This window comes from Hyperoodon ampullatus, assembly GCF_949752795.1.
Source record: "Hyperoodon ampullatus genome assembly, chromosome: 16".
In the NCBI taxonomy this organism is placed as follows: domain Eukaryota; kingdom Metazoa; phylum Chordata; class Mammalia; order Artiodactyla; family Ziphiidae; genus Hyperoodon; species Hyperoodon ampullatus.
The window spans coordinates 66,690,743-66,718,695 of record NC_136929.1 but is presented as its reverse complement, the minus strand read 5'-3'; the positions used below and the strand labels follow the sequence as shown (position 1 = coordinate 66,718,695).

Genomic DNA, 27,953 nt, shown 5'->3' with positions numbered 1-27,953 from the left:
TTATGTATTTTTGTATGGGTAGCACTGATTTTTATGAGCATAGAATAAAAAACATATTATCTAGGCTCTTGTTTTTTCTTCTTCCTCGGGTTCTTTTTTTCTTGTTGAATATCTTGGCTTAGCAGTATCTTTTCAAAAGAGTAGGTACATGAGAAAAAGGAGGTAAAATAAAATTTAAAGGCCAGGAAGATGATAGCAAGTCTTGCACCAGCTAAGTAACTACACTTGACTTATTTAAACCAGTCCTTTCCAGTAGGACAGAGGTTCTCTATATTGGTCTCACGTTATAGTCACCTGGGAGCTTTTAAAATTCCCAATGCCCAGATGCCAGTGCAGATCAGGATCAGAATCTCTAGAGGCAAAACCCAGGCATTGGACCTCATGCTAGAGACCCCACTGAGCTTCATGCTAGAGACTTCTTTGAGCCTCAGTTTCCACATCAGGAAAAAAATTGAAGGTAAAACACAGATGGTATGAGAATAACAATGGGATAAGGTAGGTCAAAACTTTGAAAATAAAAATCCAATAACAGTAATCTATTTGAAATAGACTGCTGATAATTTAATCCTAATTACACATCAAAAAAAAAAAACTTTGGAACTGTCATTTAAGCTTATGAACTTAATCACTAACCTGCATTTTCTACCAACAAAATATCATTTGGGGAGAAAGTGACTCAACCTTCTCCCTAATCCCTGGAATGATCCAGATGTATTATTACTGCCTATTCCACTCTCATATGATATGTGCCCAAATCATGTGGTTCTCCACTATATGAGTAATAAGCTAGGGCAATTCCTGCTGGTACTTTGCAGCTACCTTAAGAGATGGCTGTGACACTGGAGAACGCAACAAGCTGATAATCACATTATCAGATACGTGGAGTTCAGAGCACAAAAACAGGATCATTTTTTTGGATGAGGGGTTTCCACCTTAATCAAGTTTCTCACACGCCAGCGTTGATCACAGTTTCCATTTCATCAGCTCGTAGCCACAGATGATGGAGTTTCGGCCTTCCTCAGACTCAAATTCACCAAATACTCACCAAGTACCTACAGCGTATGAGCACTTAAGACTGTCTGCTCAGGACTTTCAGATATAAAATCCTCTCTCCATCCTCATAACCTGAGAAGTTGATTCTATTATCTCTCATTTCACAGACAGAAAAAGAGGTTCAAAGGCGTGAAATGACTGTCCCAAGGTTACCCAAGGTAAGCTGGCGCTCTTTCCGGGGGTCTACATCCCTCTCCCAGACACCTGGCTGCACGCGGATGCTGCCTTTGTCCTTCTGGCTGGTTAGAACCATCCACTGAGAGGCCTCACTCATGGCGCTTCCGATAACAGAGCAGAGGTCCAGGACACCAAAGAGCACTCAGAGTGTATAAAAAATAAATGGGGGCCTAGAGGAAGCACCTGGAGTAAGGTTAAAGCAAGTGACTTTTGCTGACTAGATTTTTCTATTCTGTTGCCCTTGTACTCTGCTCTCTGTTTCACGAGACTGCCTTTCCAACTCCAAGTGCGCCAGGTGAAAAGGGCATCGTTCATGCGATAGAGAAAATTAGGACAAATGGGAACGTGGGAAGAGCTTTCTGACGACTTCCTTAGGGCTCATACACTTATTATGACTTTTCCCCCCTTAGGTAGCACCCTCTGCAGTGATCAGATACAAGTTGATTGCCAAATGCAACATGTCTTGTTAAATGGGCTTCCTTTTACATTCCTAATTTATTTATTTTGATTGCTGGGTTGTTCATTTATTGCACTCGGAGACCTCAACAAACACTAAATGCTGGTTGTGAATGCTTATATACATATTTTTTTCATTTGTTATTTTGAGATAAAGAAAATAATCAAATTTCTAACTTAGTTATTTACTGTGTAATTTCAAAAGTTAAGCAATCACATTATATGTTAAGTTTTTTGCTAAAATTGCTATCTTTTTTCCCCTTAGAATCTAAGGTCTGTTAGAATTATATTAAAGGGTATTTAAAATTTTTAAATCTCCTAGACAATGCCTTAAATGTTATCCTTGCTTTTAGAAAATGTTTTTAGGGAATCTGAGAGGGAAAACTAAAATGACAGCAGAAGTCCAAGGTCCAGAGGGAGCTGTGGAACCTAACTGTCAGCAAAGTGGGACCATGTGCACAAAGCAGGTGGAGAAGGAAGAAAGTTACCGCTGAGCCATGTATACACTGCCCTAGGAAAACGAACAACCTAATTTTTCAAAGGCAACAGCCAGAAGTCGTCTTAATTTTGTTTCTCTACCCAACTGAGTTGGAATATATTGATATAGGGTCATTTGGTCTGGAATCAGGGTAAGGTATTATTTTGTTTCCAATAACACCCCAGGCCCCTCACATGTATAGACAAATGTGCTCACATTCACAAAGTTATCTTATAGCAAATATCCATATCCTGCCTGAGCCGGCTCTGCGGGACATCTCTTCCCAGCCTCCTCCAGGAAGAAGCTCTGGCATCTCCTCCTCTGGGAAGCCTTCCAGGGCACCCTCCCCACACAGGCCAGCTGGGGTGGCTCTTCTCTCACTGCCATGTGACTGTCTGTTGTATCAGACAGAGCTCCTGGACAGCAGGCCCGACAGGGGGTGTCCTCTGATGAAAATGTATTTCAAACTCTAAAATGGCTATTTGTAATCTCTCTCCTCCCCTGCTCTTTGTGAGCCTTCAAAGGCCGTGTTTCAAATTCAGATTTTCCACTGTATTCTGTGTGGTCACACTCTCAGTGTTTCCAGCACTAACATGCAATTTGACAGTTTGTGGACCATGGACTTTTAATCAGCATGCAGATCAGTCCAAACCAGCTGCTGCCACTAGGAGAGCCTGCAGCTGGCCTGTGCCTCTTCCACCCTGCACGTCTTAAGGGAGAGGCACCACGACCCAGGTAAGTTACTTTGGAAAGACTGCGACCTTGTATGAACAATCATTATAATGATGCTGGTGTACATATAGTGCACTCTTCTGCACTATTCACAGTGCTTTCATGTATAACAGAGAGAGGGTGATGCAGTGTGGTGCACAGGACTTTAAAGGAAATGGGCTTGAAGTGAGGATACCTGCCTGCAAATTCTGGCTCAACCATAAGCACAGCTACTTTGGAAGAGTCGTCCATCACAGCCTCGGTCTTTCCATTTGTAAAATGGGTACAATAATACCCACCCTGCCTCTCTTGTAGGCTTAGTATTAGGCTTACATGGGATGCTTCCTAACCTTTCCAACTCCATAGAAAAGGATAACTTTTGTTCAGCACCGTAGGGTAAATGCAAAGGTTGTAAGGCTGGAGGTGACAGCTCCTGGACTCTGGCAGCCCTGCCTGACTATCCCAAGGGCTGAGGGATTAATATCTTCACACATCTGTACACCAGTTGGGAAGCTCTGCTGGGTAAAAATATTTAACAAACCTTATCTGTATACCTATACACGCTCGCATTCCTGTATATTCTCCTGTCATATATATATATATATACACATACATACACATACACATACATAAAACCTCCCAGTGGGGTGGGAGGAACCAGGTTCAGGCGTATAAGGTGCTGGAACCTAGGTCCATGGGCATCAAGTGGCAGGACATGAACAAGACTCCAAGCTCTTGTCACTCAGATGCAGTCTGTCTCAACACTGTGCTTTTAATCACACTTCATCCTCAGTCATCAGTTATCTTGGGAAAATACACTTGACTAATCACCGAAGTGATAATTCAGAGAAGTGGAACATTTTGTTGCCTTCATCTTACAGCCAGATCCCTCGAAGCAGCTGGCAAAATTCATATCAATGAGCTAACGATTTTATACCCGTCCCATGTCTGTACCTATATCCAAATCTATGTCTGTCTCCTATTCTGGTAGCAAGAACCATTAGACCCAGGTATGGAACTTCCACACATGTCAGCAGGGTTCCAACAGCCCCTGGGTTATCAGTTAATGTATGTGAGGTACTTAAATGGTCCTGGGCAGACACTATAAGCTAAGCACTCTAAGTATTTATTATTATTGTTATTCAAAACAAATCTTTTCAATCAGTTATAGACAGAGAGAGTCAAAAAATAATGACTCTGCTCTGGAGAATCCTTTCATAGCTAAAGAAATTTTGTCAGACCTTGTACTCAGATAGCAGCAGCAGCATCTGGGAGCTTTCAGAAATTCAGAGCCTCACATCTACTACATTACAATCTGCATTTTAATATGCCTCCCCGGACCCCAACCCTAGTGACTTGTGAGCACAGGCAAGTCTGAGAAGTGCTGCACTGGAGAAACTCCAACGCTGAGGCGGGGACCCCTGGGTCACTGGTATATTTGGTAGAAATGATGCAAAAGCAGCACTGACTCAGAAAATCTGCTCTGTATTATTGATGGATGCAGCCCTAATCTGGACCATAGGATGCAGTTCCCCGGTAGAAGGCAGTCCCATCTGAATCAAATGAAATGCTCTGTGCAAGGGACCGTGAGAACACATGTCAGCACAGATACATCAGAGGCCCTTGTGGAACAAGGCTGAGATCCTGTAACTATTCTGGCATGTTTGAGAGGGAGGAACAGACAAACACAACACTTTAAAAAGGAGGCAACATCATTAGGAAAGCTGCAATTTGAGAAAGGAATGTTTGGAGTAAATACAGGGAAGGGAGGAAGTTACTTACATTAACCCAGGGATGTTCGAGGACCTGCACGGCTGAAAATCGCTGATCTACATCCACCAACAGCATCATGGTAATGAGCTCCTGTGAAAGGAAACATTCAGTGCCATTTGTGTCTAACATTGAAGGTAAAAATCCGGGCATTTTCAAGAGCAGAGGTTCTCTTTTCGTTTGGAAAACATCTGTAAAAGCTTTAAACCTTGAATGTATCAACTCAACTTACCTATAGCTACCTAACACCTTTTAAAGGAAAGGTGAATTTTTGGAATTATAAATATATAGCTTGTAGTTGAGAGAAAAAAATATAAATTAATATTAAAATCAATTTCATAAAAATATTTTTAGTAGAAAGGAAATAAAGTATTTTGTACTTTAAAGACAGATTCCAAATTATTTAATATAGAAATCACATTTTAAAAACACTTTAAAATTTCACTTTGGCAGCTGAAAGGAAAAATGGATTTAAAAAAAAAAAGGATTTTTTTCCTTCTAACTGCAAGAGGGCATATTTTGGTTTGAAAGAAAGGAATGAGGAAAAACATACGGAATTGCCAACAGCTAGTTGGTAAAATAGAAACTATTCTTTAGTAGCCAAAGAATACAGAGGAAATCTGTTAAAAATGCTTCAGAAATTTCCAGATCAATCAATAAAAGTAAAATAGAACCATTATGAAGCAAATGATTAAATGGTTCTGAAATTAATGAATCTCCCCCATGAGCTCAAATTTATTTGCACCAGAAAAGCACGGCTTTGGCTTTAACGATGAGTCTGTCAGACATCTGTCTACTCTGGATTAGAAGTTCCCGTGTAACAAAATGGTTAGGTGAGTGTTACCTGGTCCCTCATATGCATAGGCTCTGAGTACCACTCCGTGACAGGGATGATTTATTTCCAATGATGTAGAGATTCTACCTTCACTTTCTAACTTGGGCCAGGACTCAATTAAAGCAACTACTATGTGTGATGCTCTTTGCAGGCGCCATGGGAGTGCAGGAGATAGTCCTGTCAGTGACTTCGAGCCCTTGAGTTATGAAGTGACAGCACTGAGACTTGGGACAGGTTCCTGAACTGCTCACAGGTGAAAACACCTCCAGCCCCACCTCTGTGGCTATATCATCCCATCTCCTTTTACTTTTGTGGCTTTTCTTTGACACTTCTCTCAATTCCCCACATTTTCCTATGGCTAGAGGTAGATTCCTGGACAGTTGAAGAAAATGAGAGATTTTGGCCCAGTATGCATCATTTTCCATGGAAAGTGCCAGGCCTAAGGAGTCAGATTTTAAATTAAACTCATACTCAGGACACAGCAAAAGGAAAGGCATGTTATTGAATAATCAAAAGATAATTAGTTCTCAACATCAGTTTTCCAAAAATTTAAGTCAATGCTTGGAGACATAATTTTAAGGGATCAACTTAAAAGTTTTCATTTTTTATTTCAGGGTCTACTAATGTCTCTGTGTGAGATTTTTACAGTTTTCTTAGAGATTGATCTTTTAGTTTAATGGGACAAAAAACATACGCTTTGTTCCCCTCTGCCTCTAAATCCTGGCTGTCTTTCAAGGTTCAAGTTACATCATAGCTTCCCCATGATGTCTTTCTTGATCATCTTAACCCATGTTGTGCTTTCTCCACTTTAATTGATTAACTGTTTAATTCACTCATTCATTCATTCATTCATTCATGCAATATACATTGAGCATCAGTTAGTTGCTGGTCACTATTTAGGCACTGATGATACAGCAATGAATACAAGAGACAAAAATCCTTGTCTTGATAGAAATTACACCCTAGTGAGGAGAGTTAGAAAATAAACTATATAAATACAATATATCCACCTATCTGTATCTATCTAGATAAGTAGACAGCTACAGAGAGGTAGTTAGATGGTATACCAGATGGACATAGAGTGTAAGTGTTACAGAGAAAAATAAAGCAAAGGACGATAAGGTCAGCCAGGTAGGGGTTAAGAGCTGCAACTGGAAACAGGGTCTGGAACAGCTTCACTGAGAAGATGACATTAAGTCAAGACCCGAGAAGAGGTGAAGCAATAAGCTATACAGAAGTCTGAGGTGGGCTCAAGTCAGGTGTGGGCAGGGCATAACTAGAGGCTACAGCAATACAGCTGGAGTGAGCACAGGAAGGGATGAGCCAGGGGAACAGAAGCAGTTGATGAGTTGGGATGGCTACTGACAGACGACTTTTTGACTGTGAGCTCTTGGGAAAGTGAGTAATTATGACTAAAATGCATACAGAAATCATATTTATGATATCATTTGTTTCTTTGATTCAGAATCAATAATTCCATTGAGACACAGGCTATAAGGAAGAGGAAGGCACTGGAAACCTACCTTTGCAGAATCAGAAACGTTATCCCAGTATGGAGAAGGGAAGTCCACTTGCCCCGTCAAAATCTGATCAAATAGCACCTCCTGGTCATCACCGCTTCTGTTTAGATGAAGGACAACAACGAGGAATAAACAGGAGGAAGATGCCAACTCAGGGTGTATCTTTTCATTCTTATGCATTGAAGCCCTTCCCTTCCCCGCAAATGTGTAAAATGTGTGTTTTTAAGCAATCCAAAATGTCAGTATGGAACTGTTTTGGCAAATTAAGAAAGAATGAGTTTTTAAATTATATGAGGAAGATTTATGGAAGGCATGTAAATTAGCGTGCACAACATGGAAAAAATAACAAGTTCTTATGTTCTTTTCCAGCTGTAGGCTCCTTTGTGTGGGGAGGCCAAATGGATCATTCAGAGAAGGGAGAAATGCTTTGTTGGTGCTGAATAAAAGATCGCTGCCCATACCCACGGAATGGAGGGAAACCACAAAGCAGGATGTAAGTGATTACACCAGCTGCCCAGATGTCCACCTTGAGGCCATATCTGAAAAAGTAAGTGATGTCAGAGTTAGCAAAGTCAGGCCAGGACAAATTATGGGGCATGGTAAAATAAATGATTCTTCTATCATAAACCAAAACCCAAACCAAACAAAATTTTAAAAACCCACAACAAACACTAAACTACAACCCACTGGCTTAACAGAATTCAAGAAAAGAATAATAATAAAAAAAAGACTGGGCTTCCCTGGTGGTGCAGTGGTTGAGAGTCCGCCTGCCGATGCAGGGGACGCGGGTTCGTGCCCCGGTCTGGGAAGATCCCACATGCCGCGGAGCGGCTGGGCCCGTGAGCCATGGCCGCTGAGTCTGCGCGTCCGGAGCCTGTGCTCCGCAACGGGAGAGGCCACAGCAGTGAGAGGCCTGCGTACCGCAAAAAAAAAAAAAAAAAAAAAAAAAAAAAAAGACTATCTAAGGCACATGACTAAAAATAAAAATGCCTACCTGCATATCTAAATATCAGTTAAGTGAAGGGTTTCAGCAAAAATGTTTATTATAGTCATATCAATTTTCAGATAGAGATGGACCCCTGAGACTATTTCACTCCTGAATTTTAGAAATAATAATTACACATAAGACATTTCCCAATTTATAAAGCACTGACATACATTATCTGATTTTGTTTTCCCAACAACCCTGTAATTTGTACAGGATAAATATTACCGTCTATTTTAAAGAAGAGAAACCCGAGGTTCAGAGGATAAATAATTTTGCTCAAAATCTCACAGTTAGTGGCGCAGCTGAGTTCCAGCCAAGGTTTTCAAGAGCCGAACCAAATCCTTCTTCAACCCCACACCACTCCTTCGCAGCAGGCCATCAGGGCACCCACCAGAGATAATGGCATTGCCTCGAGGGAGGTCAGCCATGGCCATAGATTGTGGGCTCGCAGTTGACTCAAATTTGATGAATAAAAAAGTGCTCATGGGCTTCCCTGGTGGCGCAGTGGTTGAGAGTCCGCCTGCCGATGCAGGGGGCACGGGTTCGTGCCCCGGTCCGGGAAGATCCCACATGCCGCGGAGCGGCTGGGCCCCTGAGTCATGGCCGCTGAGCCTGCGCGTCCGGAGTCTGTGCTCCACAACGGGAGAGGCCACAGCGGTGAGAGGCCCGCGTACCAAAAAAAAAAAAAAAAAAAAAAAAAAAAAAAAAAAAGTGCTCATTACCTCACATCTCACTCTGGGGATTTCTCCTCTCATCTGTTCTGTATTTCTGCCTTTCTGGTCTACAGTACAAGCAGAAAAACTATCTCCACCTGTCACAGTGGAAGATACTACCTAGATTGTTAGGTTTGGGTTGGTGCCACTAATAGGAAGAAATAGTCAGGCTGTCTCTCCTTGCTGGCCCACCCTTCTGTTTAAGGACAGTGCTTCAGAACCCTGCTGATGATCCTTGGCAAGAAATGGGGCTCTTCACTGAAAGAGCCTTTTACTCGCCTAGACCTGAGTTCAAATGCTGACTCAGCTACTATCTAGTCATGAGCTTATAAGTCAATCATCAGAGACTGAGTTTATTCAGATGCAAAATGGGAATCATATCATCTATTGGAAGAGTAAGAATTAAGTAAAGGAGCCTGGCATATAGTAGCAGGTCCTTAGTAAGCATTAGGCCACCCCACAATCTCCCCCCATTCTACAGATTTTCATTCATCTGTGTCGGCTGCACTCAGAAACCAGTCAATTCCCAGTGGCCCTCAGATGCCTGAGGGTATCTGCACTCCACAGATAAGCCATGGACTGCCAAGAGGGCCAAAATGGGACCGGAAGTGGAGAATAAGGACAGCTGCGAGAAGTAACCACAGTAGACTGTACTCACTGCACACAGCGATGTCTGCTGCTTTCTTCTCCAATAGCTAGTTAATTACCCTCACTGTATGTTTCTCTGTTAGTCCAAACATTTTTTACTAAGGGGTTAATAATGGCCATTCTACCTTTAACAAAGGCCAAAAGGAAATCTTAAACAAGATTGTAGTAACTGGCAACTTGATGGGGAAAACAGAGAAAATGGCTCCCACTTTCAAGTCAAAAAAAAAAAAAAAAAGTGAAAACTATCTGACAACTCGTTCTATCTAAATGGGACAGAACACTCCTATTTCTTCTATCCTTGAAGCCAACTAGCTATTTCACAAGCACAGTACTGCAGTAAATACACAAGAAGTGTTTACCCGGTCTCTGCAATGATTTCAGGGGCCACATATGTCGGGGTGCCACACACGGTGTACAGGGGGCCGTCTACAATGGTGGCCAGTCCAAAGTCACCCAGCTTCAGCGATTTGCTGCCGTCTTGGTGTTCGTACACCTAAAGTAAAAGTAAAAAGTGAAATTGCCTTAAAACCAAGAGCTCCAAAGTTCTTTCCTCAAGAAATGAAGGACACTGTGGTTTAAATTTAATATATGTTGATCTAAAACAAACAGACTGCCAGATGTTTCTCTAGCAGAGACGGGTTTATTCGAGATCGGCACAGGATTGCAATTCGGGGTCTGCACCCATGGCAAGCCATGTCCAAGTCCCCACACGGCAAGGGAGGGAGATGCATTTACAAAGAGGAAAAGGAAGTTGGGAGGGTTGCAGAAAACAAGGAGTCCATGGCTTTTCATGGGTGGAGTCCTTGCCAGGAAAAAAGAGGAGTCTTTCTTCTTCCTGTTGGGCTCTGCTATGATCACAGGGAGTGTGAACGCCGCTTCTGGTCTCCTGACTATTTAATTGAGGTTTTGGTATTTTAATTTTTTACCTGTATTTATTATAAAATAAAAAATTAGGCAATTCTGCAAGGATATACATACAAGAACATGTTTATATTACTGCAGAATTGAAAACTTGGTGAAGAACCCGCAAATGGAAATTGGTTAAATAAATTACGGTATGTTCACACAATGGGAGGCTACGTGACCATTACAATGGTGATGTGGGTTTACATTTATTGAAATGAATCAAGTTTGGGAAGTGCGGACAGACTTCAGACTGGTTTTTTGCATAAAATGTCAAAGAAAAAAATATGTACAAAGGAAAATGTCTGGAAGAACATCATATTGGTGTGTCTGCCTCTGGGTAGGAAGATTATAGGAGGTTTTTCTTCCTTTTGCTTATCTGTGTTCAATGCTTGCTACAAGTCAAACTGATTTGCAGAATACAATGAAATACAGCAACTTTCTAGTGTAAAATCTCCAATTTATGAAAATAATTACCTCTGCATTTTAATATATCAGAAGCTTTAAAAATGCAATTCTTTAGTAAACTGAACAAAAAATCCACACGTCTATTAAAATATACCTTATTTTCAGCGCCCCACTTTTCCAACAAGATCTATTTACATTTTTTTGTTAATAATTGAAAGGGATATTAACATTTCATTTCACCTGTGGCAATTTGGGAAGATTTATCAGGTGCAGAGTCAGCATTCTGTCCAGGTTTCCTTATTAAGGCAGTAAAAATCTCTAGTCGTTCACCCAACAAATCAAGAAAAAGGATGCATGTGACCATAGGCAAGTATTTAAACTGCTTTAATTCTAGCCCACGATCAAACCAAATGGATCTGTTCTAAAAAGTATTCCAAACAACGTTTATTATTTCAAAGAAAAGATCAAAGGGCATTCAGAATTCTAATTCAGAGCCCTCCACTGGAATCAAGAGATACAGAAAAGAGAGCCACAGTAAAAGGCAGTCGCCAGGAGATGCCTCAAGGAAATGGCGAAATTTTCCACGTACATCAAAATAATTCACCCAGCCCGTCGAGGCCTGCATTTTCTCCTGTTATCGCTCTATGATCATTTCTACTTGCTACAGCAGTTTGGACCTCACGCACAGCAAGGCACATCTCCACACATTAGGAGCACCGCTACCGTTCACACACCATGTCTGCCTTCCTTTGGAAAAAGTAGATTTCACTTTTCAGTTCACTGCAGCATCAAGTGCAGATGTTTGGCCAGCTAGCTGCAGTATCAGCAATGATCATTTGGATCTAACTGTTTTGGCAGAAAAAAGGCAGTCAGATCCTCCTCTCTGGAGAGCCTGTGTCATTTCTGGGCAGAAAATATTTGTTTACATTTTCTCCACATTCAGAACATGGAGTCCTCTCCCTGAGGGCTCAACCATGATCAAGTCTGGGCTGCCCTCGGGCAGGTATCCAGAGGCTTTCAGGACCACCTGCACTTGGGTTGTTAGGGCAAGGACAGCTGTATGTCCCCCACAGATGTGGCTTTGCCCAGTTGTGCTCTGCGATGGACACTGTCCTCCCTAGTTTAATGAAGCAGCCATCCAGCCCTGGTCAGCATAAACAAGTTTGAGTCGTGGACTTTGAGGCCTCAGAGCTACAAAACACAATATCCTCCCCAGTCTAAATGCTCTCAGGCAAAAGAAATCCCTAAATTGTAGTCTTAGCATGTCAGCCATTCAGGTCATTCAAAAGACAAGCAAATGTTTTTCATGAAAAGAAATCTGAGCTGGAAATACCTAGTAGATCATCTAGTTTATTTCCCAGACAGAGCAGAATTGTTTACTTCCCTAATTCCATTTTGTTACCAATAACCTTTCTAAAATGCAGAATAACCTCTTGCTTTGATGTTCTGTTAGGTCCAAATGTTCATGGTGTGTGTTTTGTGAGGTGGTGCAGATTTCAAATTACACAGCTCCATTTATACAGAGATTCTGTGGCTTTTTTTCTAAACATACTATCCATAATCACCCAACTCTATTCCAAAGTTGGACAAAAGCAGATATTGGCAGATGCAGTCATAAGTCACATTTTAGTTCAGAATATGACCACGTAGTTCTCCCCCATGCACCAAAGGCTTTCTTTTTAAGCATCTACATTTTAATAGGAATTCCATCTTACATACAGCCATATGCCAGTTATATTTAATATAGCTGAGCAATAAAGTTCAAAGTTTCAATAACTAAGAAAAAAAGCACTAAAAACTTACCTAAAGTAAAAGAAAATGAAGATTATTTAACAGTAATAATTCTCTTAAAATAAACCAGCATCACTTAAATGAAATATGTAGAATCTATCATTTTAATGTTCTTTTCATCTCTCTTTAATCACTTCTACATATCCCTTTTTTTTTTTTTTGCTTTGAAAACCATAGAGTAGAATTTTCATGAACATACAAAGAGGTTAAAGTGATGCTTATGAGAGACAGTAAGAGCTAAGACACAAAGGTCTAATCCACATAATTGAAAACATTTCTAGACCCAAGTACATTTGAAATGCTTCAGCAAAATGTTTTTGCAGGTGAATAAATGCCCAGGCCTCTCATTTGGAATTCTGTTTAACTTACTTACCGTCAGGCAGGGCAGGAAACAAGGTTGCTTTGGGTTTTTCTCTGTCAACACTTGGGGAGAAGGATACAGAAGAATATATTGTAGTGTTTCCTCTCCTCCCCTGGGATAGCGCCTTTCCTAAGTGCTGCAATGGGCCCACCTCACAATTGGACTCCCCAGGGCGCCTGCTGCCCCGTGAAGAGTGCTCACTTTTATTTCTTACCAAGCCATTTACAGAGGGGCAGGACGGAGGCCATTTAAAAATGTAATTAAAACTTTGTTAAAAATCACAGGTTGCTGAATACATGTGTTTCAAACGTGCGCGTCCACGCACACACACATCCTCACAAAACCATCGCCAGAAAGTATTTTCCCAAATGGCAGCTATAAATTCACTTTGAACTAAGTTTTTAATTAAACGTTAGGAGTCGGAAAAGCTTCTAACACATTCGCATCCAAAACACAGAGTCCTTGGCTTCTCCCACTCTCTGAATCCACTTCCTTAGCTTGTCTCCTCATCCTGACCTTCTTTCAGAAAGAACCTTAACAGGCTGCAAGTATAAGCTTGGACAGGCTGACCCAGCAAGTGGGGTTCTGGTGTAAGAAGAAGTTTTTTTGCTGTGATCGTATTTTAAAGCCTCTGTAACATATGCGCCACACGTGAGGTGGGGTACGTTAATTGCCAGTCAAAGAGTATTCACAACATGAGATATAATTTTATGTTCATCCCACGCCCTTTAAATACTGTAGATGCCCCCCCACACGTTTTAAACAACGAGGGGCTATTAAAGAGACGGGGATTAGTGCAAATTACCCAGTATGTAGTGCTTTCACTGTTTTAACTAAGCAATAAAACTGTGTAATTGTACAACACTAATTGAATGCAGCTACACATAATTGTGGGCTGCCATATGTATCCTATTACCATAAAGACTGTCAGTATTTTGTAAGCTACTCTTGTGATCACTGCAGATGGCTACAGTCAGAAAAGTTGTTCTCTAGGGTTTATTATATGGCTATAAAGACATCCCATGATTTGACAGACTAAATGTGTTAAATGGCAACAATTATGAAAAAGGTTCCAATTAAAAGCTGAAGGCATGTCCTACCAAGAATAGATCTAGTGAAAGGTCAGGTACGTAGGTTTTTGGCATACTGGTATTTCACACAGGAATTTTCTTTTTTAAAGAAGAGTTTTATTTTTGTTTCTTTTTCGTTTATTTGGGGTTTCGCAGTGGCTGTAACTTGCTGAACAGTAGATGTTTGGGCATATGCCTGATTTCCCTTGGATCAGAAACTGAGACCATCTGAAAAAGTTATTTGAAAAAATAAAAGATTTAATATAGTCATAAAATGCAGCCGGTGGCCATAAAATAATGTGAAAATTCACAGATAACGTGAACCCAGTCAAATGGTTTCTGAGATTCCCATAATAGAGAACTAAGAGCTGACTAATATAACAGATGTGTTGGAACAAACACAATTCTCAATGATAGTATGAATTCAAGGAAAACTCTGTTGAAATGCTGGCTAATGAATTGTTAGTAACCATTGAAATAGTTTTCACAGAGGAGCTCAGGAGGTGCTAAAAATTATTTCACCAAATAGAATTTAACAAAACTGGCATGAAATTGACAAAGCCATGAAAAAAAGTGAATTTACTTTTCAACAAATATGGTATCTTTTAAAAAAAGACATTGATTTTCTTCTAGCCAAGGTATTTGGCCTTTATGATATCTCCTAAAACCAGTGGATTAAATTTAACCTTTAATTTTTAAGAAGTGAAGTGTAACAACATTTATGCAGGGAATTATTTTGCAAAATGCACTTTATAGTCTCCATACTTTGAATTAAACCTCCTGGAAAAATAATTAACTCTTAAAAGAACCAAATTAAAAAAAAAAGAACCAAATTCATTTTATACCCACATGTAAAAGCTTTATGAAACAAAAAATTAAATGAAATAATAAAAATAATAAAAGTTGTACAGAAGTCAGAAGAGGGGCAACAACATTAGAAGAAAAAATAAAATAGCTTTTCAAAGTGTTACCCTAGAGACATGTGGGAAGATGGAGAAGTGAATAGAAACTCCAGGAAACCTGATTCTCATCCCTCCTTTAAAACAGTCTTGAAACTATCTAGAAAGGAGTTCTATGCAGCTGCAGTGAGATGCACAAAACACGCACATTCTGGATTCTGTAGTAATTGTACATCCCAGGATTTTGTTAAAATTGTGGGAACTCAATGTCACTGCAATTCTTAAAAACTGTTATATTTTTGTCACACAAGTAATATCCAATATGTCATTGTAGGAAAATTAGAAAAGACAGATAATTACAGAAAGAAAGGAATTAAACTCACCCATAATCCTGACACCTAAAAATAACCATTATTAACCTTTGGGGTATAAACTTCCAAGAGCTTTCTTTCTCTCTCTTTCCTGTTTTTCTTTTTTCACTGGACAGTATATCCTGAATGTTTGCCCAAGTGAATAAGCATATATTTACATCATGATTTTCAGTGGCTGCTGGATACTCCATTGTATGGATGCACCATAATAATAATAATCCCCCAAACTACTACCACTGCTGTTGACTGAGCCCCTGCCTGGCCTCCTGTTTAGGACTTCATGCTCAATATCCCATTTGATCTTCACAACAATACCATTAAGTAATATTACTGCTATTTTGCAGATAAAAAAATTGAGGATCAGAGATGTTACGTAACTTGACAAATGTTACAAAGCTATTAAGTGGCAGAGCCGGAACTTAAGCTTGGGCATGTCCAAGTCCATGATTCTAACCAGGATGTCCGCCTGCCTGCATATCATGTCATTATGTAAAAAATCAGTGCCCTGACGTAACTGTTTCTATATATATATATTTTTTCTTTCCATATCAAAAAACACTGAGATGACCATCCCTATGTATGTATACATATCTGATATTTTTTCTTTAGGTTACATTTTTAGAAGTAGAATTACTTGGTCACAGGGTGCACATTATTTAAGGCTTTAGTTACATATTACCAAACTTCCTTTCAGAAAGGTTCCATCAAGTTAATCTTGCACTGATTCATATGAGATGATTGGTATCCTCATAAATTTGCCAACCCAGTATATCATTATTATTCATCTTTGCTAGTCCAGTAAGGCCATGTCATTTTAAAATGAAGTGAATGAACACACCATTGTAAAGCAATTATACTCCAATAAAGACGTTAAAAAAAAATGAAGTGAATGATACTACTCAAGTCCTAAATGACAGAAGAAATGGCTAGAGGAGCAGACAGATGCTGATCAATCCTGGGGACACACTACACTTTTACTTCCTGTCTTCTTCCCCTGATGGAATCACAGATCCTTGGAGAAGGGCCCTCAGTGAATGTTTAGTACAGTAACTGGCATATTATTCTATTAAATCATGTTTGGGGAAAATGTTCTTTTTCTTCTATTTTCCCTCAACTTTTAACCAAATTCAGAGAGAAGGAATTTTTTTCTAAACACCTATGAAAAACGATCATTCCGTTTCTGTTTGGACAGTTTCAATGACTACAAGTGACCTGTAATAAAAGCCACTGACTTTTCAAACAGGTGTAATTGTTAGAAAGTTTTTCCTATGTCAACCTCAAATCTGTCATTAATGTCTTCTCTGTAGTTTGAGTTTAGTGCTCACACACACAGCACAGAAACGTTCTCCCGTCTTACATCTGGCGGCCTTTGATGAGAGCCACTCTGTTCCACTTTCACCATCCCCTCTCTGGGCTGAACCCAGGCCCCTGACGTGATGTGTTCGGGTCCCTCCCACCTGGTGTCATGTGGTATAAGCAGGGCGGGGACTCTCTTGATGGCGACACTCTTTCAGTGAAAGGAGTCTAAGGGCACGCTGGTATTTGTGGCAGTCATGTTACACTAAGACTCACAGTGAACTTACGGTCAGTGAATAGCCTTTAAACTGGGCCAAATTTTCCCATCACTGTTTTTCTGCAATGGTCCTTAAAACAACTATACCAAAACCAACTTAGTCTATAGAGATTTATGTTTATCTCTTGTTAAATTTCATCTTACTGATTTGGGGCCTTTATGGAGCCAAAGATAGTTTTGGATCTCAAGTCTGTCACTTGATATATAGAATACATCTTCATCTGAGCTCAGGCAATGCTGATTAGGGCGGGGCTAGTGACAGACTCCTGTGAGACCCACAGCTCCCTCCTCAGGGTGATCCCCGATCCATTCATCAACACTCTAGTGGCTCAAGTTCATCATGCAGTGGACTAACTACAAATCCACTCAACTGTGTTTCTGTTTACAACCTCTAGTGCTCCATCTGTGGCACTGGCCTTATCTACCAGTGTAGTTAGTGATCCTATCACAAAATGGGTTTATTTGGGGATTAAGTGTCCTGGGATTAAGGCAGAAGGAAATCCATTATCTGGTGAGCTCAGTGTTGGCTTGAAGTGGAAACTAAGAAGAGCTGGAGCACAACCTATGGTCATCACTTGGGGGAAAACAAGATAATTTATTACTAGATTCAACCCATTTCATGAAAATGAGGGTCATTAGCTGCACATGCCATTTTGATGGGCAGCGAGGAACAGGCACGAACACCTCGACAGAGAGTTGCTGAAAGAAAATTTCTGACCAAGAGAAGCAGTAACCCTGAGAAACTGCTTTCTCCCAGACAGTATTAAAGAATTTAGAAGCAAAAAGTTTTTTGAACAGAAATTTTCATATCTCAAGAAAATTACTGTGTTATTTCTGGAATCTAATAAAAACTAGTGATGTAAGTTATTTTTTGCCATAAAGACTTTAATTTTCCTAAGAAGGAGGCATCTGCATATACATTTTAAAAAGACCCTCCCAGCTCCCTGCAAAAAACCAGGCTGCTGCTGCTGATTTCTGCTGCCAAGGGTGCAAGCTTGCCATCTAGTGGTGACTCATGTAAACTGAAAGCAGTTGATCTCAGACAATTTATGGGCTGTTGTTTTTTTTTAAAGCAAAAGGTTCCTTTTTGTCATAAACTATCATGGCACTCGCACCCCCCCACACACACACAAAATGGTTCCATGCATAAGTGCAGCTGGGGAAGCACTGTAATCTCTCCCCCTACTCAGAGAGTTTTAGTCTGTGGCCAACGTAAGTCCTCAACGTAATAGATGAATTGAGAAATGACAAGGGCTTGCCACGGTGGGTCTGTCCTCTATTGTGTGAAGTATCACCATTCACTCACTCTCTTATCTAATCCACCCTCTCATTCACCTGTCACTCATCCATACGATCACTAAGCACCAGGCCTGATGATTAAAGCAGAAAGAATCACGTAAAATCACTGGCATGATTAACTCATTTAAGAAAAAAACCCTTAGTAACAATGCAATAATAAAATTATAAGAGCTATTCCTATTGGGTCAGTTCCCAGTTTTTGCCTAAAATGTAGCTGGAAACATCACTCTAAGTCAAATTTTCTCATTAAAATGCTTTGACTTGATCAAATACTTAGACTTGAATAAATCATCCATATGATTAATATAGATCCTTAAGGCCAAGCTATATTTGTATATTGTTCTCTAAGAATTAAAAATAAAAAATTCTAAAAGTTCTGCATATGCAATGATGCTATATAAAATGAAATCTATAGCTGAAATGCCTACATTTATAAATAATTCTTTGCTACTTATAACAAACATTAAACACTTAATTAGCAAAAATTTATCAGCAGCCTAACAATTTAGGGGTTTTTTGAGGTCTCTTAATAGAACAGTAATGCAAAGTGTGCAGTGAGGCCTTTTTTATTTCTTTCAGTTTCCCGGTAGTTAGAAAATGGATTGAAACTCTCTGCATTAAATTTATTATAGCATTTTTCCAAAAATAGTCTCTAGCTCTACATTCTGCCACGAGATGGCAAATCCATGCCTGGGAAGATAGTAACATTTTAAAAGAAATGTCAAAAAAGATGAAAAATGATTGTTACAATGTAACATTGTACTGTTAAACAGTTTTATTTTTAGGGATAATTTAATTTTTATTACAAATAAAAGGGGAATAAAAAAGGGAACTAATAGTCCCATGGTATCTCTTTATCTTCATACAGTCCCCTTAAAGGAGGCTCAAAGAAGTTAAGTATCTTGTTCAAGGTCAGAAGACTAGACAGTAGAAGAGTGAAGCCCTTGGTTTTGAACTTTTGTCCATCTGACTATAAATCCTGAGTATGTGATTTCGTGCTTCCCATGACAATTCTCTATTGTTTCCACATAAAGGTCAACAGAATATGACGTTAATAGAAGTCTCAAGTGCAATTAGTGATGCCATTCTAATTTTGTTAAAATTATTCTATTCTTCTACCTATTTTATCCTATAGTAGATTTATCCCTGCAAACCTCACCAATCCTTACCACTCACCTATAGAAAGAAATTACTATACTGGAGAAGCAGAATTACTTTGGTTTTTCATATATATATTTTAAACCTGCATTATGAATGACTGCAATGGTGTGTGTGTTTGTGTTTGTCTATATATATGTGTACACACATATATATATGTGCATATATACATTTTTCATATTCTTAAATTAGAAAAGAAAGGAAAAAGGGAGAGAACTTTTTTTCTCTTTGGGTAATTTAAAGTAAAATATGTTCAAATGAGCACAGTACCTAAAAAGTACCCTGCAAATTGTCATTTTAGTAAAAGCCCACTGCTATGTAACCATTTATGGCATTTATAGAAACAGTGCTCTGGTGAAAAGCAGGTTGAACAATGGGTACACAAAACTGAACTGCAAAAGCGGGAAGGAAAATGAAACTTTAATTTTCAATCACCGAATTTTCGGAGCTTAGAGAAATTTTTAAACAGAGGCTCAGTTGTGAGTCCGTTCCCATGAGACAGTCCTACATAAGTCGGGACACAGGAAGAAAGAATGCAGACAAGGCAGAAGCGAATGTTTAGGCGACTGTGGAGATGTGGAATTTGAGGGGCAATTAAGTCAGAGCTCCATCACTGGACCTCAACCGCCTCCATCAGCCAGTAGCTACAAGATTACCAACTTAATTGCAATTAACTAATTGCTTGTGTATTTATTTCTTGAATGCCTACTCTTCCTACCTGAATGCCCCTCCCTGAAGGCATATGCCTCTCTGTTCCCTGACACAGTCCATGGCACAGAGGAAGCACATAGAAAACCTCTCTCCCTAATTCACGGCTTCATGTAGTCTAGTGGTTAAAAGTTTGGGCCTTGGAGTAGGACATAGGTTGTGACCTTGGCCCTTCCACTTAAGAGCTGTGATTACCTCGAGGGGGTCTTTCAACTTCTAGGCACCCCGTTTCCTCACTTGTGAAATGGGACAGTGATAGACCTTACCCCGTATGGCTGTTGTGAGGATGGAATGAAATACCGAGATTGAAGCCCTTAGCGTGGGGTGAGCACAGGTGGCCTCCACAGCAGCAGGTCTTAACAGCCTTTATTGGTGGTGGGAGTTGGGCTGTTCATCTGCCGTTGAACTTGAGTGTTCATTCAGCTGGGGAGCTGGCTGCAGTGCAGATCTGTACCCTGTCACCAGTCACCAGATTCTGATTTGGTGGGGCTACAGGGAAGCTCAGAAATTTACATTTTTAACAGGCATCTGGGAGTCATTCTGATGCAGGGGGTCTTTGGACCACCGTTGGAGAAACACTGCTTCAGAAAGAGAATCCTCATTTCCCAGATTTCTGAAGAGATGGACAAACTAACAGTCATATAATACATGACTCTTGGGGTTGGATAATGAAAGTAGAAGAAGAACTAGCATCTTGGGTCGGGGTGAGAAACTGAATATATTTCATTAACATTCCCCCCTGAATAGCCAACAAAATTTATGATACTCCCACATTCACTAGTTACAGCTCCCCGATGCCCAGCCTCTGTCTCCTGAATTCTCTCAATACTGTCCCCTTAACAATGGGATTAGGAGAACATCCTCATTTGCTTGCATGGAGAACTCTCAGTGTTTCCCCAGAGACAGAAGTTCATGAAAAGCAAATCAAATGGGCCTAAAGGGAGGACGGAATGTCTCTGATCTTTAAATCTGTCGTCATCATGGTTATTTTTATGCTGAGGGGCTGGTGTCTTGAAAACTCACAATGATTTATTCTCTCAGCTCTGAAATCATATTATTAGGACGTAAAATGGGAGACTAAGACAAAGTCTACAAAGGCTTCCATTTTTTTCCCCCCCCCAGGTAGAAGCTTTCTAACACAAAAGTGCTGTTGATAAATAATGTCAGTGTAAATACTCCTCATGACTGGCCTGGCCCATGGTCTTAACCATCGCCCTAGACTTCTTGAGCTCTATTCCTGTCCCCCTGCCTCGGGTTTTTATTTGCTAATAAATTAAGTGCTCCTAACGGTACGCCAACCCTGACAGATCAACTTAGAAGACTAGTTTCCAGCTAGTTACTGAAGGCCAGCTGGAAAACAGCCTTTACGGTCATTTTTTTTTTTTTTTTTTTTTAAGAAAATGGAAAAGCAAAAAAAAGAGAGAAACGTTCATATTCACTCATGAATGCTTGGAACTCAAGACGTCCTGCAGTTGGAACCCCTCTTACCAGCAGATTCTCTGGCTTGATGTCACGGTGGACGATGTTGACGCTGTGCAGGTATTTGATGGCGCTGGCCAGGTTGTACAGCATCCCACTGGCGTCTCGCTCAGTGTATTTGTTAGTGGAAGTGATGGCGTCGAAGAGGTCGCCTCCCTGAGACAGAACAGCAGGAGGAGAAGCACGTTAACAGATGGTCCAATGGGGCTGCCTGGAGAGGCGCCTGACACGCTATAAAGGGAGTGAAGGATGAGTTCAGGGTCTCTGGGTTCCGAGGGCTTTTCCTGCCACCTCTCTCTCAAAGGCCCGGAGACCTTAGAGTGATTTCTCTCCCCACTGTGACAGCCAGTGACATTTCCTCCAGAGCTCAAAGGAAAGAGAGAGGATTCTCTGCCTTTAAACTCCCAGCCAGGGAGGGGAAGCGGAGCCAGGTTTCCAGGGCAGAGGCCTTGTGACACCTGGGAATCCTGGTGGCATGTGCTACCTGCCTCATGCCAACTGCCAGCAGAAGGTCAAACTCATAATCCCAAATCTCCCAAAATGAGAAACAGGTAACACTGCAAACTGCACCCTTAACAAAATGCTCTGCTGCCTTGTGAAATTAACACACCACACACACACACACACACAGACACACACACACAGAGTTCTCTTCAGTTCTCTAGATTTAGGTCTCTTGGCGTGGGCGTAGTGTTTTCTTTTTCAATAATGTGCTTCTTTGTAAGAACAGAGAAAAGGACCAGAAACTGTCACTCCAAAGATGAAAGAGAAAGAGAGGGAGGAGGGTGGAGAAATTTCAAAGAAAGTTTTCTAGTACCATTATCCATCTGAACTTTTGTTCCCACTGTTCCTGGCTAATTTATCGTTATTTGGTGAAACAAAGATTTTAGGCTCCAATTTTAGATCCATTTATTTGAAACGCTTTCAGCCAAGTTGGGTCTGATTTACAGACAATGTGTGCATCCTTCTTGCACATGAGGTCCCAGAGAGCCGAGCCCAGTGGCTGGCTGTGTTCATCTGTTACCTAATGAGCTAAGAGATTTAATTTTTCTTTTAAAATAGCAAACGCAAAATAGAGCACATGTAGGCTGACAATGTTCAAACCCTGACCTGGCCCTCTGTGACTGTATAATCTCTGCTCAGGGGCGGGGAGTGTCTCCCACTGACCCTCCAGCCGCAGCCGTTCCCAAGCTAAGCACATACATTTTTTTCCAAATGAACACTTTCCCTCTCAACATTGTCTCTTGCAAAGGCAAGGCTGCTCTGTGCGGGTTTGCAGGTGTTTCCACGCCACCTCAGGAGGTGGGGTTTTCACCGTGGTTTGCGTGAACAGCACGCCGGACCCTGTGTGGGGCCGTATGGGGTGACCCTGCCAAGCCTCCACCATCGTCCTGGTTATCTAGGCTCCAGGCAGCCTGTAATCTCATTTCTTCTTCACCCTCAGCAGATCAGTCAACAGATCTCAGCAGTCCTCCCTTTAAGGCCTGCCTCTGACACAGCCTTGGGGGCCGTCCCCCGGCTCTTTACCCAAAGCACTGTGTGCAGGGACTGTCACCTTCCCACTCGACGTTTCCTTCTCTCGTCATGAAATCAGCGCTCCTTTGCCACGGCTCTCCCCACTCTGCTCCCAACCCTCGTTCCGACGTGCTCAACCTCATTTCCTGCCTCCACCTAGACCAGCTACGTTTACGCTCCAGGTAGGGTATGTCTTCCCTGGTCGGCCACACAGGCCACACCCCCTCCTCACTCCACACCGTCCTCAGCAGAGCCGCTTCCTGGAGTGTCCCCTCCACTCCCTTTGTCTTTCTCCCTCGTGATGACCCCTTAGCAACGGGCCCCAGGGCCACCCCGTCCACAGGCCTCCCTTCCTCTGAGCACACAAGCAGTGTGCATGTGTTTACGTCTGCAGCCAGAAGTCTAAAGTCCCGTTCTTGGTAATTATGGAATTTCACTCCTAAGAACTGTCACTTCACTGTTTTCTGGAACACAGGCCTCATTTATCCTACAGCTTCAGGCTCCCCTGGGCATCCTGCTGGCCTCTCAGGGTTTGACAAGCACAGGCCAAGCAAAATTCCTCAGGGGGGATGTCCTGGGAGACTTTCAGGTCAAGCCTGGGGTTGGCCTTCACTTCTCGGGATGCTTTCAGACCTGGCCTCACGGTGGTTCTCGGTCAGACTAAATGTAAGGGTACAATATTATAGTGGCTCAACTGAGGAGTCCCAGTGCTGGACTATGCAGACACAATCCAGCCTTGTTAGGCTATCCTGGTCACCCAGAGAGAATTCACTAAGGCTGTTAATGGACAATGTTGGTAATTACCAAACTATATGTGGTCATTAAGTGCCAACATGAAATCTTCTGAATAAATGCAATTGACCTTTCTTCGTTGGAATAAACGGTTAGCATTTTTATCTCCCTTATCCTCAAACGTGACAGCAACCTGTGTTACTACAAACAAAAAACCCTCGCCCTCGGAGAAACAAAGCTTAACTTGAAGTAGAAAAAGAACAGGCTTCATCTATAAACATAAATAACCACCACGTTAAAAAAGGCCAACAGATGTAAAGCAAGGAAAGTCTGAATAATGAAAGTTTACAGGCCCTAGAACGAACATTCTTCTATATAGTAACAGATTCGTTGATTAAATGCTTGCCTGGTCTTAAATCTTTACAGAAGGAAACCCCACATTCCAGGGTGCTGATTCCCACCGCCAGCTCAGGTGAGCGATTCTCAACAGGCTCCTGGAGCCCCCGCTGCTCACTGGCGCACCGCTGATGGAGAAAGTGACGTGACTAACTTATACCACTTTACAACTAATGTAGAAACTACTTACGCCTTCAGTTAGAGTAACATAATAGAAAAGGCTTGAGAAAACTACGACTTCATGAACAGGAAACATTCAATTCTTAAAAACTTCTAATTAAGAAAATTTCAAGCATGGAAGTAGAGGGAACAAGGGGGTTACCTTTCACCTAGACTCAACCATCGTCAACATTTGGCCATTCCCATATTCTATGATTGAGCAGAATACAAACTTAATTTTATGCGACAGGATGAGACTGTAACCTTCAGCGAAAGGTGGTAGACGATTCACATAATTATTAAGATCGGGCTCTTTTTCTATTCTGGTGGTGTCTCAAAGTTTAAAGCTTGTTCTTATAATAATGATACTTCTGGATGTAGTTCCTGGAAAAGTGAACAGCTTCTACTACAACAATAACAACAACTGTATTGGCATCTGATACTTTCTGTGTCACAGAAGCTGGTGAAAGACATCCCTCTTACCCTCACAATAACACTCCTAGCCATTTTTATTCCTAGCGATTATTATTCTCATTTTACACAGGAGAGAACCGAGGTACAGACAGGTATGCCTTAAGATCAGGGAGCTATTTATGTCAAGGCTGGAACTTGAACTTCTGAGTATAATTCTAGGGCTAATACTCTTAACCATTATGCCAATGCACAGAAATAAGAGACTGGATGTGGGTGGGAGGAGATAAAGGAGAGAGCTCTATTATATAGAAGAGTGGGGTGGGGCTTCCCTGATGGCGCAGTGGTTGAAAATACGCCTGCTGATGCAGGGGACGCGGGTTCGTGCCCCGGTCTGGGAAGATCCCACATGCCGCAAAGCGGCTGGGCCCGTAAGCCATGGCCGCTGAGCCTATGCGTCCGGAGCCTGCGCTCCACAACGGGAGAGGCCGCAACAGTGAGAGGCCCGCATACCGCAAAAAAAAAAAAAAAAAAAAAAAAAAAAGAGTGGGGTGCCTTGTACAGGTTTATCTCTTTCTCCAAAATACACACCTTTACTAATTCCATGACAAGATACAGCTCCGTTGGTACATCCATCTCTTCAATCAGAAGAACGATATTGGGATGCTTCACTCTTCTTAAAATAGACACCTCGTTCTGGATCATGTGCTCCTGTTCAAGGCAAAAGTTACCTTAATCAATATACACATCAAAATATATGAGGAGCTAACTCGAATGAACAAAACTATACTATTTGAAGATCAAGGGAGATGTATTTTGGGTAAAATATAAGGAGTCTATTTTAAATTCTGATATTCACATAGCCTAGAATTGCCAAGAGATGTTGAAGGTCCTTAGAAGATGCTTGTAATTTCAGAACCTACCCTGGTAAGTATAACTGCATATAGAAGGATGAAATGAAACTCAGATCACAAAAGTAACAGAAGAAGTAAGCCAACAGGCAAACACAGAGAAGGAACAGAAATAACATCCAATCATTCCCACTAACTTTTATTCCAGGAATATTTATAGAATAAAGTTATATCCTAATACGTCTATAACATTCTGTTCCACCAAAACACAGCTCCTGGCGTAAACTTATGTTTATTCGGGAGCTCATCTTTGTGTTTCATCCTGCCTCCAAAACACTGTATTTTCATAAGAATAAACCTTATACATACTTTGCCTCGACACTTGCTTTTCTTGATAATTTTCAGAGCATACTCCCTGGCAGTCGACCTGCAAAGAGAAAGTTTAAAAAAAAAATAAATAAAAACAACTTAATTTCAGATCTTTTGAATCATCCTGTTAAGGATTCGTTTCTTACCGCATTGATCTTGCACTGTGGTGTAACCATTTTGTAAAACATTCTCTTTTCCTTTTTTAAAAGAAATAAGTGAACTTTAAGGGGCTGACCAAGTGTGAGGACAATGGACATGCCAGCATAGAAACATTCACAAGCTGCTAACACTGTCATACTTGTAGTAAAACTGCTGCTATTGCCAGTCCCAGGCCTAAGTCCCCCTGCAAGGTGGCTGCGCTCTGACCCTCCCTCTGAAGTGGTGTGGGCAGGATGTGAGTTTCTGCCCGTCCTCTTCCCAGTCTCTCTCTTGAAGTTCTCTCTCCACGAAGTGAAGTGTAGCTGTGACAGTTTTCTGAATGGCTCTCACGGCCACACTGACAACTCTCAAGAAGCAGTTCACACTCTTCAGACTTGGGTTGTCTGCACCCCTGGGTGTTCTGCTGAAGAACCAGCGGATGAGGTGCTCGAGGAATATAGAAAGGGATACAGCCATTAACTGAGCATCCCGTGACCTCTCGGGCCTTTCATCGCTGTCTCCTTTGATAGAAGTGAAATGGAGGTGACAATGAAAATGAACTCGCTTTGCCAGAGCCTCACGGCCGCACTAAGATCAGAACTTGGAGCTCTCGGGGTCTCTGCTTCGCATGCAGCCCAGCCAACACTGCCCCTCCGCCGTGGTGGGTGTGTGAAGGAGGGCTTAGTCACACTGCAGCTTTAAACAGCTTCCTCATTTGTGTTACCACTTCCAAGACACTGTAGTGCCAACCACGACAGGGCTACCGTCAAAGGACACAACGCATACTTAATAATCATCAGAAACCACTACTTCACAAGCGCTGCCATTTCATATCTGCTGGGGAAACCAAGAGAGTCTAGCTTTTCACCTACAGATAAAGGCCAATTTTAGGGGTCCAAATGAATACAATGGGAGTGAAGGTGATCAAGAACAAATTTTTAAAATAGGGTTTTAAAATGTTCAGTATGGAGAATTTCCCAGTTGTACATTATGGCAAGAGCAAGAGAGTGATGAGCCTCCAAACACATCGTGAGGCCAGATATTTACAGTGTGGTTCAAGGGCATCTTAGAAACCATTCATGTCATTTACTTCTAAAAAATACTTCTTCCACTATACCTCCAGGACCTTCAGGGTACTAGCCTGCGGAAAACCATAAACATTGACCAAGTTGTTATAACTGTACCTGATGAATGAAACTAGATTGAAACAATCATTTTGAAGCTGATTTTCTCCACTAGAGAGCGCTGTGGTTTGGATGCGAGGAGGTGAAACCCCTCTGCCTCAGGGCGGCTCCCCTGCCCGGGTGCAGGGTACCCCGAGCAACCCGAATTGCCTCAGCCTCGTGAAGAAATGGACTGAGAGCCCCAAGTATGCCTCTGTTGATTCTTCAGCCCCCCGTGTGGGCAGAGAACATGATGGAGGAAGGCTGAGTCAGCCCTGGCTAAATGCAGGGCTTGGGGTGCTAGATAACCCCACATAAACACTAGACCTTCAGCAAGGCTGTGTGTGTACTATGGGATGGGGGTGGAGAAAAAGCACTTCAGTTAGAGGGCCAACAAAATACTTCCCGTTAGAAATTTTAAATGTACGCGCAAACAGATAAACGAGAACGTGAAATTACTCGTCTACGAGGGGAATCCTCGTATCACAGAAGGAGCACAGGGTCCCTTTCAGTAACTCTTCTTAAGAGGCTTCTGAAGAGGATGTTTGCAAATTTGAAAATATTTAATCAAGAGGAAAACTAAAAGCTGAAGTGTTTCTGGACTCTGCTTTTCGTGAATCACTAAAAATTATGACAAAGCAAATCTAAGACTGGAATACATGAGCAATTTCCTATCTAGTTTAAGATGTTTCATTTGATGGCAGGGCATCTGGACTCTTGGTCTGACAGCTTTGATAAAAGCCAGCAGTCCCAGGCAGGAACAGAGAGCTAGAATGGAGCCGACACTTGGATTCGGTGCCTCCACAAAGGGGATGTTTGTGGGATGGTGCTGGTCAGAAGATCAAGGAAG

The 27,953-nt window shown here is 41.5% G+C and overlaps 1 protein-coding gene across 7 annotated transcripts in view; it reads right to left on the bottom strand.

Moving 5' to 3' along the window:
• DCLK1 (doublecortin like kinase 1) overlaps positions 1-27,953 on the bottom strand; it is a gene marked incomplete at both ends in the record, with an annotated part of 315,351 nt that overhangs the window by 23,542 nt on the left and 263,856 nt on the right. For 6 of the 7 annotated variants that reach the window (XM_079721778.1, XM_079721779.1, XM_079721781.1 and 3 more), the window contains 7 exons: positions 4,658-4,738; positions 7,004-7,100; positions 7,462-7,539; positions 9,709-9,842; positions 21,379-21,525; positions 25,174-25,293; positions 25,803-25,860. In XM_079721778.1, the coding sequence (XP_079577904.1) occupies positions 4,658-4,738; positions 7,004-7,100; positions 7,462-7,539; positions 9,709-9,842; positions 21,379-21,525; positions 25,174-25,293; positions 25,803-25,860 (715 nt within the window). The remainder of the gene's footprint in view (positions 1-4,657; positions 4,739-7,003; positions 7,101-7,461; positions 7,540-9,708; positions 9,843-21,378; positions 21,526-25,173; positions 25,294-25,802; positions 25,861-27,953) is intronic. The other variant, XM_079721780.1, reaches the window with a different exon arrangement.